Source organism: Drosophila nasuta, chromosome X, assembly GCF_023558535.2.
Source record: "Drosophila nasuta strain 15112-1781.00 chromosome X, ASM2355853v1, whole genome shotgun sequence".
Taxonomy (NCBI): domain Eukaryota; kingdom Metazoa; phylum Arthropoda; class Insecta; order Diptera; family Drosophilidae; genus Drosophila; species Drosophila nasuta.
In genome coordinates this window covers 19102694-19118633 of record NC_083459.1, presented here as the reverse complement: position 1 = coordinate 19118633, position 15940 = coordinate 19102694, and the positions used below count along the sequence as shown (strand labels likewise).

The following is a 15940-nucleotide window of genomic DNA, read 5'->3' as shown; positions in this document are numbered from 1 at the left end:
CCAAATTTATAGCTTTAAAGTGCTTATTTTCCTTTTTGACTTAAAAGGAATAAAAATATTATATATAATAAAGTAAGACAGCAAAAGTATTATTTGAGAATTTGATTAAGATACGCGCGGCTTTAAGTGATTAGAAAGTATCACGCCAGTTGGTTTTTGGTTTGTTTGTTAAGATAACTTTCCGAATATCGGATCGGATCTAGACGTATAGAGTATAATCTAATCGCGTGACTGAAAATACTCGTACACATTTCAATCATCGAATTGCAACAAGTTATTAAATATTCTTTCACATTTTTGGTTTGTTTTCCAGAATATCCGCCACAGTGCCCATGTCCAATGCAACAGTCGTGTCCAAAAAACGTCCATACTGGGCCTCATATTGGTAGCAACAGCAGCAGCAACAGCAGCAACAGCAACAACAGCAACAGTTTCTCACACAAGACGAGCAACAGTTTGATGCTGAGTACTACGAGCAACAGCAGCAGCAGCAACAGCAGCAACATGCCTGTGTTTGGCAGCAATACGAGCAGCGAGAGCAGCAACACATTGACAGCCACCAGCCACATTACAGCAGCAACAGCAACAACAGCAGCAGCAACATCGTCGACGACATCAACAACGCTGACTACCAGTAGGGGCCCAGTTAAAAATGGCACCAACAACAACAATAATATCATAAACAACAACAACAACAACAACGACACTGATAACAACAACACAAAGGTGAACAACAGCAACATGAATGTGCGTGTTGCAAGCAACACGACAACAACGTTCGCCACACTGGCGACAACAACAAAAACAACAACAACAACGGCAACAGCTGGCACAACAACAACACCAACAGCAACGAACAACATTGGCACACAGTGCCAAATGCTGGTGAAAACCGAGCTGAAAACGTCGAGCGACGTCGACAACGGCAACGGCAACGGCAATGGCAATGGCAACAGCAACAATCACACGACCAAAATGCAATACGAGGCACACGTGATGCCGCCGCCAACGCCGCCCGAAAGCTATTGCGCCAGCGATGACAAGTTGCTGGAGGAGCAGGACACAGAACCTCTGGATCTGGAAGCGGAGCGAGAGCAACGCGTTGCCAAAGATATTGAATCGTATGATTTAACGGGCAGCACGCCGCCGCCGCCGATGGTGGCAAGCGTGATGCCACGTAAAGCGCGTATTGGCAAAAGCATGGCCAGAGAGATGGTCTATGCAGCCCAGCAGCAGCAGCAGCAACAACAGCAACAGCAGCAACTGTTGCAGCTGCAATTGCAACTGACGAAACAAGCAGAAGCAGAGCCACAATTGCCTTTTGTACTTAAAGCGGAAATCAAAGCGGAAACGGAAACAAAACCAGAGACCAAAATCAAAATCGAGCACGAAGATGCAACAGCAGCAGCAGGAGCAGCAGCAACAGCCACAGCAGCGGCAGCAACAGCAGCCATAGCGGCAGCAGCAGCAGTAGCTGAGACAACAGCAACATGCAACACACATATCAGCAAGCTGCACGATCTGAAGCCAACAATCAAAACCGAACCCGAAGCGGAGCTGGAAGCAACAGTTGCCAGCAGCAACAGCAATGCGACCGACGACAACAGCAACGGCAACAACACCAACAACAATGGCATTGTTAAGCAGCGTCTCAATTTGCTGTCATCAACGTCGACAACAGCAGCAACAGCGACAGCAACGGGAGCAACCAAAAGCAAAACGCACAGCTACAAGAGTCTCATCAAGCAGGCGGAGCCAAAGAATTATTTGTGTCCAGGTCGCAAATTTGTGCGTCGCTACGGACGCACGCAAGCCAAGTATGTGAAGCGTCGCCAATTGGTGCTAACACAGCGACAACAGCAGCGACTACGCGCTCAGCGACGCGAGCAACACTTGCAGCAACAGCAGCAACAACAGCAGCAGCAGCAGCAGGCAACACATGCGGCACAACAGACGACGGCAACAACGATGGCAACGGTGGCCATTGGCACCAGCGACATCTGCGAGCAATCAACCTCGACATTGGGGCTGCCCAGCGGCTGTTCGCCGAGTGCGTCGCCGAAGCGTGTGCGACCACGTAAGCAGGCGATTGCATCGCTGCATCTGCTGGGCAGTCTGGACACGCAGCTGACGCGTGGCTACTTCAGTGATCCCGAGTTGAACAGCACCAGCAGCAGCAGCAGTGGCAATGTCAGCGGCAGCAGCGGCGCAGCCAACAAGCAACTTTATGCGCCAGCAACACCATCGCCATTGTTGGCGGTGACGACGACAGCAACGTTGCCGCTGGCCGAGAAACGTTCCAAGTCGGAGACGAAAAAGCCGCTGGCAAGCGTGACGTTAGCAACGCTGCAGGCAACAGCAACAGCAGCAGCAACCACTCAGCAGCAACAACAGCAACAGTCTACTACCTCAGCTGGCGCGGAAGCGCCGCCGGCCAAGAAGGCGCGTAAGCAGCCAGCAAAGGTCAAGGCGAAGAGCAAACCTACAACAGCCAAGGGCCGCAAGTCTGCAGCAGCAACAGCAGCAGCAACAACAGTTGCTATCAGCACAGCAGCGACAGCAACAATAACTGCTGCTGAGACCAACAACAATGAGTATCAAACGGCCGATTTGCAGTCGCAAAAAGGCAGTGCCACGCCCACAGTGCCAGTAGCTGATGCAACAACAACAACGAGAACTGCAACAGCAGCAACAACAGCAACCACAGCAGCAAACACGCCGCCTCAGCAACATTCCGATGAGCAACACAAGTTCCTGGTGCCTCAAACGCCGCTCGAGTCCATGTTAACAAATGCGACCATGCCCACAACCACGCCAACGCCCACATCAACAGCTGCAACAGCAACAGCAACAACAGCACGTCAAGCGCATGCAACAACGCACACAAAACGCGCGCGTTCGCGTTGCAAATTTGGCAATCGCAAGAAGCAGCGACAGCGACCCGGAGGCGTCAGCAACGAGCTAGACGAGACGCAGCCGCCGGCGACGCGGGCGAATGTGGTGCCCAAGTGGAACAACGGCTGGATGTGGGAGGGCAAAGCGTTCCAAGGCGCCGTCTTTCTCAATGTAAGTTCATCCCAATGTCAATTTGAATTTGAATTTTGCATACTAATTGCTTTACTCTCTCTCTCTGTCTCTCTATTTTAGAGCGATGATCCTTTGGTGTTGCGCACTTGTTATCCAGCGATGCGACATGTGGAGGGCGACATCATCAGGACCCGCGATTGTGTGCTGCTCAAGGCGAACGAGGACAACGAGCTGCCCTATGTCGCCAAGGTGGCGCATCTCTGGCAGAATCCCGAGGATGGTAAGCTGCCGTGTACTGTACTGTGCCACACATCACATCATCAGCAAATCTATTTTAAAAGCTAAAGTTAAAAGCTGCTCTACAGCAGCAACAATTACTATTGTCTGTCTGTCCGCTTATCTGCTTATTAACCCTTCCGGGAACGACTTAAATTTCGGCACTTTAAGACATTTTTGAGGTTGTATTATAAATAATATGAAAACACATGCTAATATTTAATAATTTGCCAAGCATAGTTAACTAAAGTATGTTGAAAAGAAGAAATCAAAAATTGAACAACATCGTGCGATAAATTGCAACACGAATTACTATTTCAGGGATTTTAAATTTAGTGCTAAGCTCCCAGATAATAAGTCAATTCTTTTTGCTGTTCTGCCAGAACCTATGCAAACTAGACTCTCTAAATTCTAATTCAAAATCTTATATTTATATTGTATTGGTCAGTGATAGTTTCTTAGAACAACTGTCGAGTCGATGGCCTTAGTTGCTAGCACTCCCTTCTTTTAGTTATTATATTATTTTGTATAATAATTAACATGTAAATAATAGTTTCTTAGAACAAATACAAATATTTCGGGTTCAACATATTTTGTTTACGCAGATTTTCCAGTATTGTCATTATTGTAGTCAGCTGAAACACTTTATTATGTTGCAATTGTTGTAATGAATATTTAAAATTCGTATATTTATTAGCCCAAGTTTTATGAAACTTAAAACTAAATAAATTTCTTGTATTCGCTATTCTGTAGGGTGCCTAATCTTTGTTGTATGTTTGTTGATTTGTCTTGCAAGTTCAAATTCTTTATTTTACATACATACATATGTGCTGCATTCTTATAGTTGTAATTAAAGGTACAGAAAGGAAACGATGAAGGGCTTTCAGCTCAGATTAGTATTATTCGATTTATTGAAAAACTTATTTTTAAGGCATAAATTGAAAAGTAACTTAATGAATATATTCCACTTTTTATACCCGCTACCCATAGGGTAGAAGGGTATTATAACTTTGTGCCGGCAGGAAATGTATGTAACAGGTAGAAGGAGGCATCTCCGATCCTATAAAGTATATATATTCTTGATCAGCGTCAACAGCCGAGACGATATAGCCATGTCCGTCTGTCCGTGTGAAACACTGGATCTCAGAGACTATAAGAGATAAAGCTATAATTTTTTTTCGACAGCATTTGTTATGTTTGCACGCAGATCAAGTTTGTTTTAAATTTTTGCCACGCCCCTTTTCGCCCCCGCAAATCAACAAAATAGAATAGCAAGTGTTATTTTAAAGCTAGAGCTGCGAATTTTTGTATATACAATAACAACTATATTAGTTGTGATTCCAGATAAAAATTGTGGAAGGTATTAAATAAATACTTTTGTATGGGTAAAAACGGCTTCTTACTGGGGGTTGCTTTGGCTGACAATCTGATATATTGTGCCGTCTATGGTATATTTTGAATGTGGTACCATATCGATATACCAAATATACTGCTCGGTATAGTTTTTAGTATTTTTGTAGTATTTTCGGTATATTTTAAAAATAATACCGTAATATTTTGCTTTTAATCAAAATGGGTAGCGGTTATCTCACAGTCGACTTTTTTACTTGTTTTTGTATAGTTGTATAGTTTGTATGTTAATAGTTTTAAGTATTTCAATTGTTACTAAGCCGTTAGCTTAAATCATTGCTTAAATTGTTATTAAGTTGTTGTAATTGTTTTCTAATCATGCCATCTCCATTTTGCAGGCGAGATGATGATGTCGCTGCTGTGGTACTATCGACCAGAGCACACGGATCAGGGACGACAGCGTAACGATTGCCCCGATGAGGTGTACGCCTCACGGCATCGGGATCACAATTCGGTGGCCTGCATCGAGGATAAGTGCTACGTGCTGACCTTTAGCGAGTACTGCAGGTGAGTGAAGATGGCAATTTAAAAATGGAATGCATATCAAATCTAAAATGTACTTTCAATCTAGATATCGTCGACGTCTGCGAGCGGCCGAAGAGGATGTGGAGGATGTGAGTATTGTGCCGCGTCGCAGCAATACGGCAAATTGTTACACGGTGCGCACCGTGCCCGATCACACCAATCCGGAGCTGGTGATGTTCTGTCGTCGTGCCTACGAGTTCCGGACGCGTCGCCTGCTCAAGTTGCCCCAAAAGAATGCGCTCGTGTGCAGCTAGCGCCGAGCCAAACAACAATTGCAACAACAACAACAACCGCAGCAACAGCACAAAGAAATTGGATTGGGTATAGGAATGGGAATGGGAACGGAAATGCAACTGGAGATTGAGATAACAAGAGATGATGATGACGATCATGACGAAGACGATGACGAGGCAAGAAAAGTGGAAGCAGAAAAACAAAATGGAAAACTTAGGATACGTATGCTTCATTAGCTTTTAAGAGGCGACAGAGGATTAGATCAATCGATGCTAAACCAACAAAGACAAAAGCAACACCTACACACACAAACACACACTCACACACACACACACACACACGACCAAAATGGGAAGAGGGCAAAAGAAAATGCGAAATGATAGTTAAGGAAATGCAAGAAACGGATTTACATTGTATATGTACTAATTGTAATTTACATAATTTATTATTTATTATGCGCCCAACGCACACCCAAAAAAAAAAAACAAAACAAAATACACCCCAACACACACACACACACACACACGCATAATTTGTTATTAAGTTAAATGTATTTATTATTGAGTTTAGTCAACAATCTTAAGTTTCATCTCTCAATTATTTTATTCTACCTTTTTTTTTGTTTGTTATTCTTAGTTTCAATTCGATTTCATTTCAACTTCAATTTGAATTTCAATTTCAACTGAATACTACTCCACAAAATTAATGCTCAGGCAAATCAACTTTGCGCATACGCTCTGCTAAAATTGGAGAATCAACAAATCGTTGTTAAAATCCACAGAAAGAGAGGGAAAAAGAAAGAGGAGGAGGAAAAATAGAAGAGAAAAAGAAAAAACTTAACACAATTCTACGCGCTGTTGGTTTTTTTGTTGTTAGTTTTTGTAAGCAAAAAAAAAAATAAATAAATAAAAGTAAAAGAAAAACCACGCAAGTGAAAAAAGAAAGAAATAATAGAACGGAATAGAGAAAGAGACAGAAGAGAGATAGAGAAAGAAGAGAAAAGAAGAAAAACCTTAAGCATGTTTGCAAAATATATTTAATTTTTTTCCTGTTTTTTTTTTTTTTATTTTTAGTTTATGTTGAGCAAAATACTTTGAGAAATTTGATTTCTGCAACAAATTATTCATAGTTTTTTTTTTATACACACATATGATTTAGACCAAATTAAGTACATATACTAAACAGTTTTTATATATATAATTATGTATAAATACATATATAAATATAAATATATATACATATATATTCTTAACATAATTGAAGCACTATCTTTAAGTTGCATAACAAAAATCCTTAATAAACAATCGAGAGATAAACAAAAGAAAACAAAACAACAACAACTACAAGTCACATACATTAACAAGAAGTACTTTAACTATATTATTTAATTGTAATGCTTAGCGTTTTTAGTTAGTAAGCAATTGAGAATCATTTGTTTTATACCAAATACAAATTAATTTATGCACTTAATTTAAAAACACAAAACAAAAACACACACACACACACACACACACAGAACACAACCAACACATACATATATACAGTGTATTATCTATATATTATATATATTATTATTATTATTATTATTAATATGATCATTATTATTTTTTACTAAATTCTTTTTTTATGATATTAAAAGAAAAGCCCATAATAAAAATCCATTTTAATCGAACACTCTTACAGACTCTTTTTTTTTAAATGATTTATTTTTTTTGGTAAAGAGAAAACAAAAAAGATTTTTCTCTTTTATTTTTTTAACTTTGAGCCGAACACAAATATCACAAGAAATGTTATAAATTTTGAAACTTCCAGTAAATTGAATTGTAGGTTGATTAATGATTGCAGTTCAGAAATATAAATCCTTTTTTTTGTTTTAATAATATTTCATAGATCGTGTTAAATTGCTAAATTAATACTGTTCAGGAATATCAACGAAGTCTTCTCATAACTGGAATTTTTTTTATGTAAAATTGTGTTGCATACTTTTGGGCTGCTTATTTTATTTCGATTGTATACGATTTGAGCTAGTTGAAGGTGTGCCAAGAAACTTAGTAGGAAGCATAATAAAAAATAAAAAAAAGACAAGCAAACATATACACGTACATATTACATATAAGCATGTAGGGGGCTAAAGTAGGCGTGTCAAGTGCTATATGTAGAGCGTTAGAGAGCGTAGTGAAGCGAATACTCGAATAATCGAGTGTGTGTGTATGTGTGAAAGAGGAACAACCGAAGAAGAAGCAAATTAAACACGTTCACACACACACACACTCACACAGACAAATACACACATACATACATACATACATACATACATACGTACATATAAAGTATACATAAGTAAGTATATAGGGAGCATAGCAGAAACATATGAAACATGTATACCAAAAATACAAACAAAACTTATATATCAAAATCAAAAAAAAAAAAAAAACGAAATAAAAAGACAGTTTACAACTCGGACCATATATAGGGAATGGTAATGGGTAATGCGATAGGTTTGTCGGTGGGGGGGATTTGGGGGATAAACGGGAATGTATGCGCAAACACAGATGCAGGATAAAAACAATTCAATTACAACATTGAGAGGTGGTATACAGAGAGCAAGAAACTAGCCAAAAACAAAAACTAAGAAACAAAAATAAGAAAAGATATAAAATACAAGTAAAATAATAAATCACGAATTATATTTGTACGACATCGTATACCCCATATACATATACATAGGTATATATGTATATACTATACATACACACACACACACACACAGAGAAACACTTGCAACATATATTGGGCCAGAGTAGCATGCTGGACAAGTCTACAATACATATGCATACATATACAACACTATATACACATACACATATATATTTCTATAGACGATGGAACAACAACAACAACAGCAACAGTAAACAGTAAAAGAGTAAAAAAACACATACATATATTTGTATAATATTCAGATGTATTTTTTTTGATAATGTTTCGTTTGATCTGCAAATGAATAACGAACGCCACAAGCTGGATACATTCAACATACAAAGAATATACACTACAACACACACTCACACACACACACACACACAAAGGATGCCTGAACAAAAGTAATATGAAAAATAAATAAAAAAAACAAAGAAAATACCAATCTACAAAATGTAACGTAACAACAACAAATGAGTAAATGAACAAAATTTTATGGTTTTTGAAACGAATGTTATCAATTAATTAATTGTACTAGCATGTAGCCAAAATGAAACTAAAATCAAATGTTTGTTTCCCCACAAACAGCCCGCACCCCGCCCCGCCCCTCTCCTTTACTCTCCCCTTTTCCATTGTCATTAACATTAACGAAGAATAAATGTTCAACACTTTTCTGTGTAATTTGTTTCCAATTTCCCCCAACATGAAACAAAAAAAAACAAGAGAAAGAATAGAATAGTAGTTAAATGCATATTCTAGTATATAGAAAGTATATATACTGCTGCAAATTCTATATTATTGTATAATTATTATATTATGTATGTAATCAAGTTGAATTTTTATGCTGCCCATTTACGACGGGGTATCTTGAAACTCACCCCAAATTACCCAATTTAACACAATGAGTTCAAAAGCGATATTCTGTTCAAATCACACACAACAATGTTTTTTTTTTCGGTAATGTCTTCAGCAATGAAATGTTTTTTACATATGCTGAAAAGCGAAAAGTAACACATTTAGCAATTAACAAAAATCATAACACGCAAAATGGTCAATAAAAATCAAAATATTGTTTATTAGACAAATAATTGTATTTTTTTGCCCAAGTACACAATACTAGAGAACGCAACTTGTCCATAGATGGCGCTACTAAGCAACTTGTAGAACCATCGGAAATATTTTTGCTTAGAAACTGACACGTGAAGTAGTTGAAATACCAGGTGAACAGAAGTGAGCAGAAAGCAGAAAGACCGAAGATGTAAATTATGCCAGCCTTGAAGTATGCCACAAAAAATGAATATTTTGTGATACTGAATGAACGATAGATGGCGCCACTAAATTAGTAAATAAGTTACTGGATTTGTGGCAGAAGTTTTTGCCCAAGCTTAAGTTTAATCAATTTACTTTTAAAAGGGTTATCAACTGGCGAAAATAAGATTCAAATCGTCTTGTTACTATTCGATACAATCAGAATTTAGCCTTTATCGTTTCCCTTTGCTCTGAAGCTAAAATTTGACATGTTTTGAATTTGCTAACTTCATATCTTTTTTTTTTGTCGCCAATCCATAGATTTCAAACCTGTGGAAATAAAAGGCTCTTTATAATAGTTTTTTTATAAACTTGCTTGCCTCTACACTCACTCATTCAAACAGGACTCTAAACATCAAGTTGTATAGTATAATATCGTTCATCATCTGTTCGCTGTATTCCACATTTCGTTAAACAAGTTACAACAAAAAGGTGAGATGATTGTGGGTAAGAGAGAAAGAAAGGAACCCAAGTTAATGCCAACAATAATGAATAATTAATTGCAAATTTAATAGCTAAATGAACTTTGTTGAATTTATAAAATTTTACAGCGTGTGCAATGCAAATTTGAGCATGATACAAAACATGATCTAATAGTAATTTCAATTATTTATGCAATGAATTTCGAATTAAATCAGTTTGAAGTGTTTATCTCAATAGCGTTGGCAAATTGATTAGCAGCAATTTCGAGTAGAGCTCGTAATCTGTTTCGATGTGATAGACATGAAACACACAACCTTGAGTGCAGTTGGCAGCCAAGTCAAGTTCACACGACCTAGGGAATCTATTTGTATTTGGCCACAACCGCAATCGCAGTCGCAGTTGGAGCTTGGAGTTTCAGCTGCAAGTGAATTAACACATCGTCAGTCACGCACGCCCACAACAAAGTTCCGCGGCGGTCTAGCTTGAAGGCTTGATAAACATCCAGTACACGTAGATCTGAACTTGTTGCACGTATGTATCTATGGTGTAGTGGGGGCGGAGCGGGGCGTGGCATAACTTGACATTGATGAGCTCGGGTCGACTGACGCATAGCGAAACCACAAAATCTTTTGCGAGTCTCTTAACTGAAATTAGCTGCGACCGCAATTAAGTTAATCGCATCAGCATTTGTTGTTTGCTGTTGTTGTTGTTGTTGCTACTTGGTGGCATGTTCTCATGCTTAGGCAAATTACTTATTCATATTTAAAGAAAGTCAACAATTCATTTTCATGTTCTCACAACAAACAACAGCAGGCCAATTACCCCCGACAGGCTTTGTCAAGTTCTATGCAAGTACGTACAGTGGTCTCCAAATAGTGGGGTAAAATAAAATTATTTATTTCCCCTAAAATGTGTTGTTATGGTACTTTATTGCAGTACTGGTTTATCTACTTTATAAATCTAAATCAATAAAAAAAATCATTTCTGGTATTTAGAGATGTTATTACAAATTTGAATAAAATTACATTTCAAGCTGCTAACATTAAACATTAAAATAAAATTTCATAAATTTGAAATGAATGATAATAAAAATGTATTTCAATGTTTTCTAGAACCTTTGTTTATTTTATTGTCTAACTAGCCTCGCACTTTTGAGTCTTTATTTATGATACTCGCTATAGCAATGCAAATAGAGTGCAAGCGAAATGAACTAGATAAGTAAGCTCGATTCTTATTAGTTATTATAGAAACGATCTGCCAATCAAGCTTAATATATTATGCGAGTTGTTGTTAGTACACTTTAACAGTCGACAAAAAAGTGCATTTAGTTAAACTTTAATAGTAAAATAATGAAAACTAATGAGGTGTAATTAAACATTTAAATTATAGAATGTAAATTGTAAATTATAAATTGCGGGGGTACTTTAATTTTATTGAAGGGAAGCTAACGAATAAAAAATAAGTAAGAAAGCTACAGTCGAGTGTGCTCGACTGTGAGATACCCATTTTGTAAAGAGCAATATATTTTTCGGTATCATTCTCAAAATATACTGCAAAATACTAAAAATATACTAAATGGTATATGTGTTATATCGGTGTAGTACCGTATTCAAAATATACCATAGACGGCACAATATACCAGATTGTCAGTCAAAGCAACTAAGACACTTAGTAAGTATTTCTTTGATAACTTTAATTTTTATCTGATCGTAAGCAAATTTTCAGGAATCACAATTCATAGAGCTATTATTGTATATACCAAAATTCGCAACTCTAGCTTTTAAATTACGATTGTTATTCGTTTTTTTTTTGATTTGCGGGGGCGGAAGTGGGCGTGGCAAAAATTTGAAACAAACTTGATCTGCGTGCAAGCATAACAAATGCTGTCGAAAAAAATTTATAGCTCTATCTCTTATAGTCTCTGAGATCTAGGTGTTCATACGGACAGACGGACAGACACACAGACGGACAGACGGACATGGCTATATCGTCTCGGCTGTTGACGCTGATCAAGAATATATATACTTTATAGGGTCGGAGATGCCTCGTTCTACCTATTACATACATTTCCTGCCGGCACAAAGTTATAATACCCTTCTACCCTATGGGTAGCGGGTATAAAAAAATAAAAATGATAAAGTATTGAATATTAATATTAAAGTTCTAGACTTTAAATTTGAAATTTAAGTTGTATTAATCTATAATTAATCTATTTTAGCAAACACAGCAAAAGTTTGGGAAAACCCAATTAGATCAGGCAATAAGTTAGCACCTATGATTTATTTATATGTTGTTTGAACGTTTTGCCCCACTGTATGCAGAATCACTTAGAGCACTCAGTGTCGTATTCGTATTCGTATTCGCATACGTATTTGGATTCATTTACGTATTCGCATTGAGGTGAGTAGTAGATGTGCCCACCAATTAGTATCTGAATAAATAAATACTCTCGTATATCTGACGGAGAATCAACGTATCAGTAATTTTTTGGGCGTTTGTTTTCATTTTCGTTACGATGAGCTCATAACCTGCAGCCAGTGAGTCAGATGATATAGCTCGTGCTCAATCTACAGGTGTTTGCTACAGTTTACAAGTTACGCTTTGGGCCACATTAGAATGTTTGTTTTTTATGTGTTTTCCATGTTTTGGGCTAATAACAATTGTAAATGGGCGTTGCTCATGACGAACTCGCTCATGTGGTTGACAGTCGATTATGTTGTGCAACTGCGTGGGAAATTACTGCGTTACAAACTATTTATAAGTCAGCAAAATGTTGAAGCTATGCAGCTGAAATTCACTAAATATTCAAGGTTAAATGGGAAGTTTTAAAGCGATTTGAAGTCAGTGTACTAAAGAGAAAAGCTTAGAGACGAAACTGTTAAACAGTACTTGTAGCGGCTTTTAACTTGTTTATGAAGAAATTTGAGTATTGTGCTAACTGGAAATGAAACAGGTTCTAAAACGAAACAAAACGGTTATGGCAATGGAAAGTGGCAAGAAAGCGTTTAAATGCGAGCATTGAAACGGAAGCCAGAAAGACATGAAATACAAATTTCTGAAGAATTTGGTGTTTTTAATAATTATGCATATATATTTTCTCTATTTAAAGATTAGTGTTGTCATAAATACATTTACTTGAAGATGTTAATTCAATACGATTAATGAGCGTTTTATAAAAATATTTTAGGAGGTTTACAATCTTTATTATTCATTAAAAATATTATTGTTTTCATTGTAATTGAACACTTTTATTTATATATTTTAAGAGCTCTATTGTATGTATATTTAAAATGTTATTTGTTATTTGTAATGTGGCAAATTTAAAAAGAAAGAAAGAAAAATTATTTTAAATGCTTATTATATTATAAAAATACTATTTATTTTATTGTTTTTATTGAATATATGCTGTATTATATATAACAAATATTTTATCATTATTTTAACTTCAATTTAATGTAACACATTTATTTATATTTAAATTTGTTATTGATTTTCAGATGAATGTAATTGAGCTTTATTAAATTTTCAATTTTTTTGCTGTGTTATACATTAGAAATATTTTTGTAATGGTTTTAATTTTATTTTAATGTACATTTTTTTTTACAAATATTTTAGCAGCTTTATTATGTATTTAAAATATTATTTTTATTGCTTTAATTTCGGTTTAATGGTACGTAAATTTTAGAAGTTGTTTTATATATTCAAATATTTTTGTTATTGTTTTAACTTCCATTTTTGTAACACATTTATTCATATATATTAAAAATATTAATGTCGTTAGCTTAATTTAAATAAATTTCTTTTTCATATTTTAAATAAAATATTGTTTTTTCTATGATTTTTCTTGTGATCGAGTTAACTTTTTATATGTTTGCGAATACTGAATTTATATTTTGTAGAGAGTTCAAGTTCAAGCTTGATTTTAGTGAGTTTATCAAATGATCTGGTAGAAATATTCTCTTATTCATTAATTGTTTCACATTGTTATTGCAGTGCTCGTAAATTGACGTTAATTAATGGCCACTCATTTCGGAATTAATGGAAATGTAGAAACGCAATATGCTTCCCAAAGATTTGCAATTTAATGTATTCAAAATAAAAAAAAAATAGTCGTGAGGTTTGCTTCCAAGTGAGTTTCGCAGTTTCATTAATTACTTTGTAATTACACGCCTGGCTTCATTACAAATTAAATTCTAAAAGCCCAACGCTTCTATTGCGTATTAAAAAAAAACAAAAATGATGATGCAGCAGCTCAAATAAAATCAACTTACGATTTGCTTAGCGCCTAATACAAACTCAGTTTTTATTGCTGCAGAACTCACAATAAATTTTGGTATCTCATTTGTATAAATTAAACTTAGAAACACTATAAAAAAAAATATATAATGATTGTTGATGCTTCTACGATCTGGAGGCAAGCAAAGCCATGGCCAAAGCCATGCTCAGAGATGCGGCCAAAGCTCCAGCTCCGTTATAGTATCCATAGTTGCGATATCCTGGCTGTCCGGGCAGAGGTTGTCCGCCAGCTCCGACGCCGCCGTTGTAGGAGAAGGGACGTCCATGCTCGTCGGTGCCGCTCACATAGTATCCCCCATTGCCGGCAGCTCCGCCGTAGGCGCCACCTCGGGAATCGACGCCCGCATAGCCGTAGCTTATCTGTGGATCCTGGCCACCGAGGCTGCCGGGTGGATGCATTCCAGCTGCGCCGCCGGGCTGTGAATTGGACCAGGCGCCAGCGCCGGCTGCGTTGCCGCCGCCCCAAGTGCCCTGGGCATACACTGCGGATACATAATGTGCATTTTGTTTGAATTTCGTTTGTTTTCTTTTTGTTGCTATTTCGGTTTTTTTTTTTTTTGTTTGTTCACTGGTAATCCAAGGAGCTCACTCACCCAGGGAGAGTGTGGCCAAAAGGCAAATCACAACAACACAATTCCGACGATCGCTTTGAGACATGTTTAAGGTTTGGCCGACTAGCTGCAACTAATTCGCTGGCGGCATCACGTCAACGGTTTTAAACTGGTTCCCACCACAGTCAGCCCTGAGTTCTCCCCTTCCCTCCCAAATCTCGACTTGGTGCTCTCTCGCTTCTTCGCACTCTCTCTCTCTCTCTCTCTTTCTCTCTCTTGCTCGATCTGTTGAGTTTGTTGTTGTCAGCGAGTCATCATCACTTTTGTTGCTTTTAATTGTTTACCTCCTGATGGCGCCCTTACTTTGGGTATTTGATAAATCTCGTGGAGTTTGCCAACAAATTTCAATAAAAAGTTAGGGAAAATATAAAAAAAAATAGAATCAATTAATTATGCTTATACTTCATTTTATCAATAAACAGCAACTAAAGTTTATAAAGCAGTCAAATATTTGACATTATTTTACTTCTTTATAAATTTGTTTGCTGTTCTCTTATAAAATGAAGTAAATAAGGAAGTAAAGTAGATTAGGGCATTATAAAGTATTTAAAATATGAATCACTAATTTCAAATGTGAACTAAAGTATATTAAAATATTTAATACCTAAGAGAAAAAATCATGAATTACTAACTACAAATGTAGGGACCTAGGTGCTAAACTTAGAAGTAAACAAGTAAGAAAGTTACAGTCGAGTGTGCTCGACTGTGAGATACCCGCTACCCATTTTTAATAAAGGCAAAATATTGCGGTATCATTTTCAAAATATACCGAAAATACTAAAAAATACTAAAAATATACCAAATGGTATATTTGGTATATCGATATAGTACACCATTCAAAATATACCATAGACGGCACAATGTACCAGATTGTCGGCCAAAGCAACTCAGACCCATAGTAAGTAGGCGTTTTTGCCCATACAAAAGTATTTCTTTAATAACTTCCACAATTTTCTTCTGATCGCAACAAATTTTTCAGGAATCATAACTACTATAGTAATTATTGTATATACCAAAATTCGTAACTCTAGCTTTAAAATTACACTTGTTATTCGATTTTTTTTGATTTTCGGGGGCGGAAGTGGGCGTGGCAAAAATTTGAAACAAACTTGATCTGCGTGCAAACATAACAA

At 36.8% G+C, this 15940-nt stretch overlaps 2 protein-coding genes across 6 annotated transcripts in view; one reads left to right on the top strand and one right to left on the bottom strand.

Moving 5' to 3' along the window:
* The window catches only part of LOC132797115 (AF4/FMR2 family member lilli), a 70280-nt gene extending 63824 nt beyond the window's left edge, over nucleotides 1-6456 (top strand). For all 5 annotated transcript variants that reach the window (XM_060808630.1, XM_060808633.1, XM_060808631.1 and 2 more), the window contains 4 exons: nucleotides 314-3066; nucleotides 3148-3307; nucleotides 5052-5220; nucleotides 5285-6456. In XM_060808630.1, coding sequence (XP_060664613.1) covers nucleotides 314-3066; nucleotides 3148-3307; nucleotides 5052-5220; nucleotides 5285-5492 — 3290 coding nt within the window. In that variant the 3' untranslated portion in view covers nucleotides 5493-6456. The remainder of the gene's footprint in view (nucleotides 1-313; nucleotides 3067-3147; nucleotides 3308-5051; nucleotides 5221-5284) is intronic.
* Nucleotides 6457-13703: 7247 nt separating this feature from the next.
* On the bottom strand, nucleotides 13704-14945 carry LOC132796777 (uncharacterized). Its single transcript, XM_060808055.1, has 2 exons — nucleotides 14790-14945; nucleotides 13704-14678 (listed from the first exon to the last, which is right to left on the bottom strand). The coding sequence occupies exons 1-2, from the start codon at nucleotides 14851-14853 to the stop codon at nucleotides 14302-14304; spliced, it is 441 nt and encodes a 146-aa protein (XP_060664038.1). The 5' UTR covers nucleotides 14854-14945; the 3' UTR covers nucleotides 13704-14301.
* Between the last annotated feature and the right edge of the window lie 995 nt (nucleotides 14946-15940).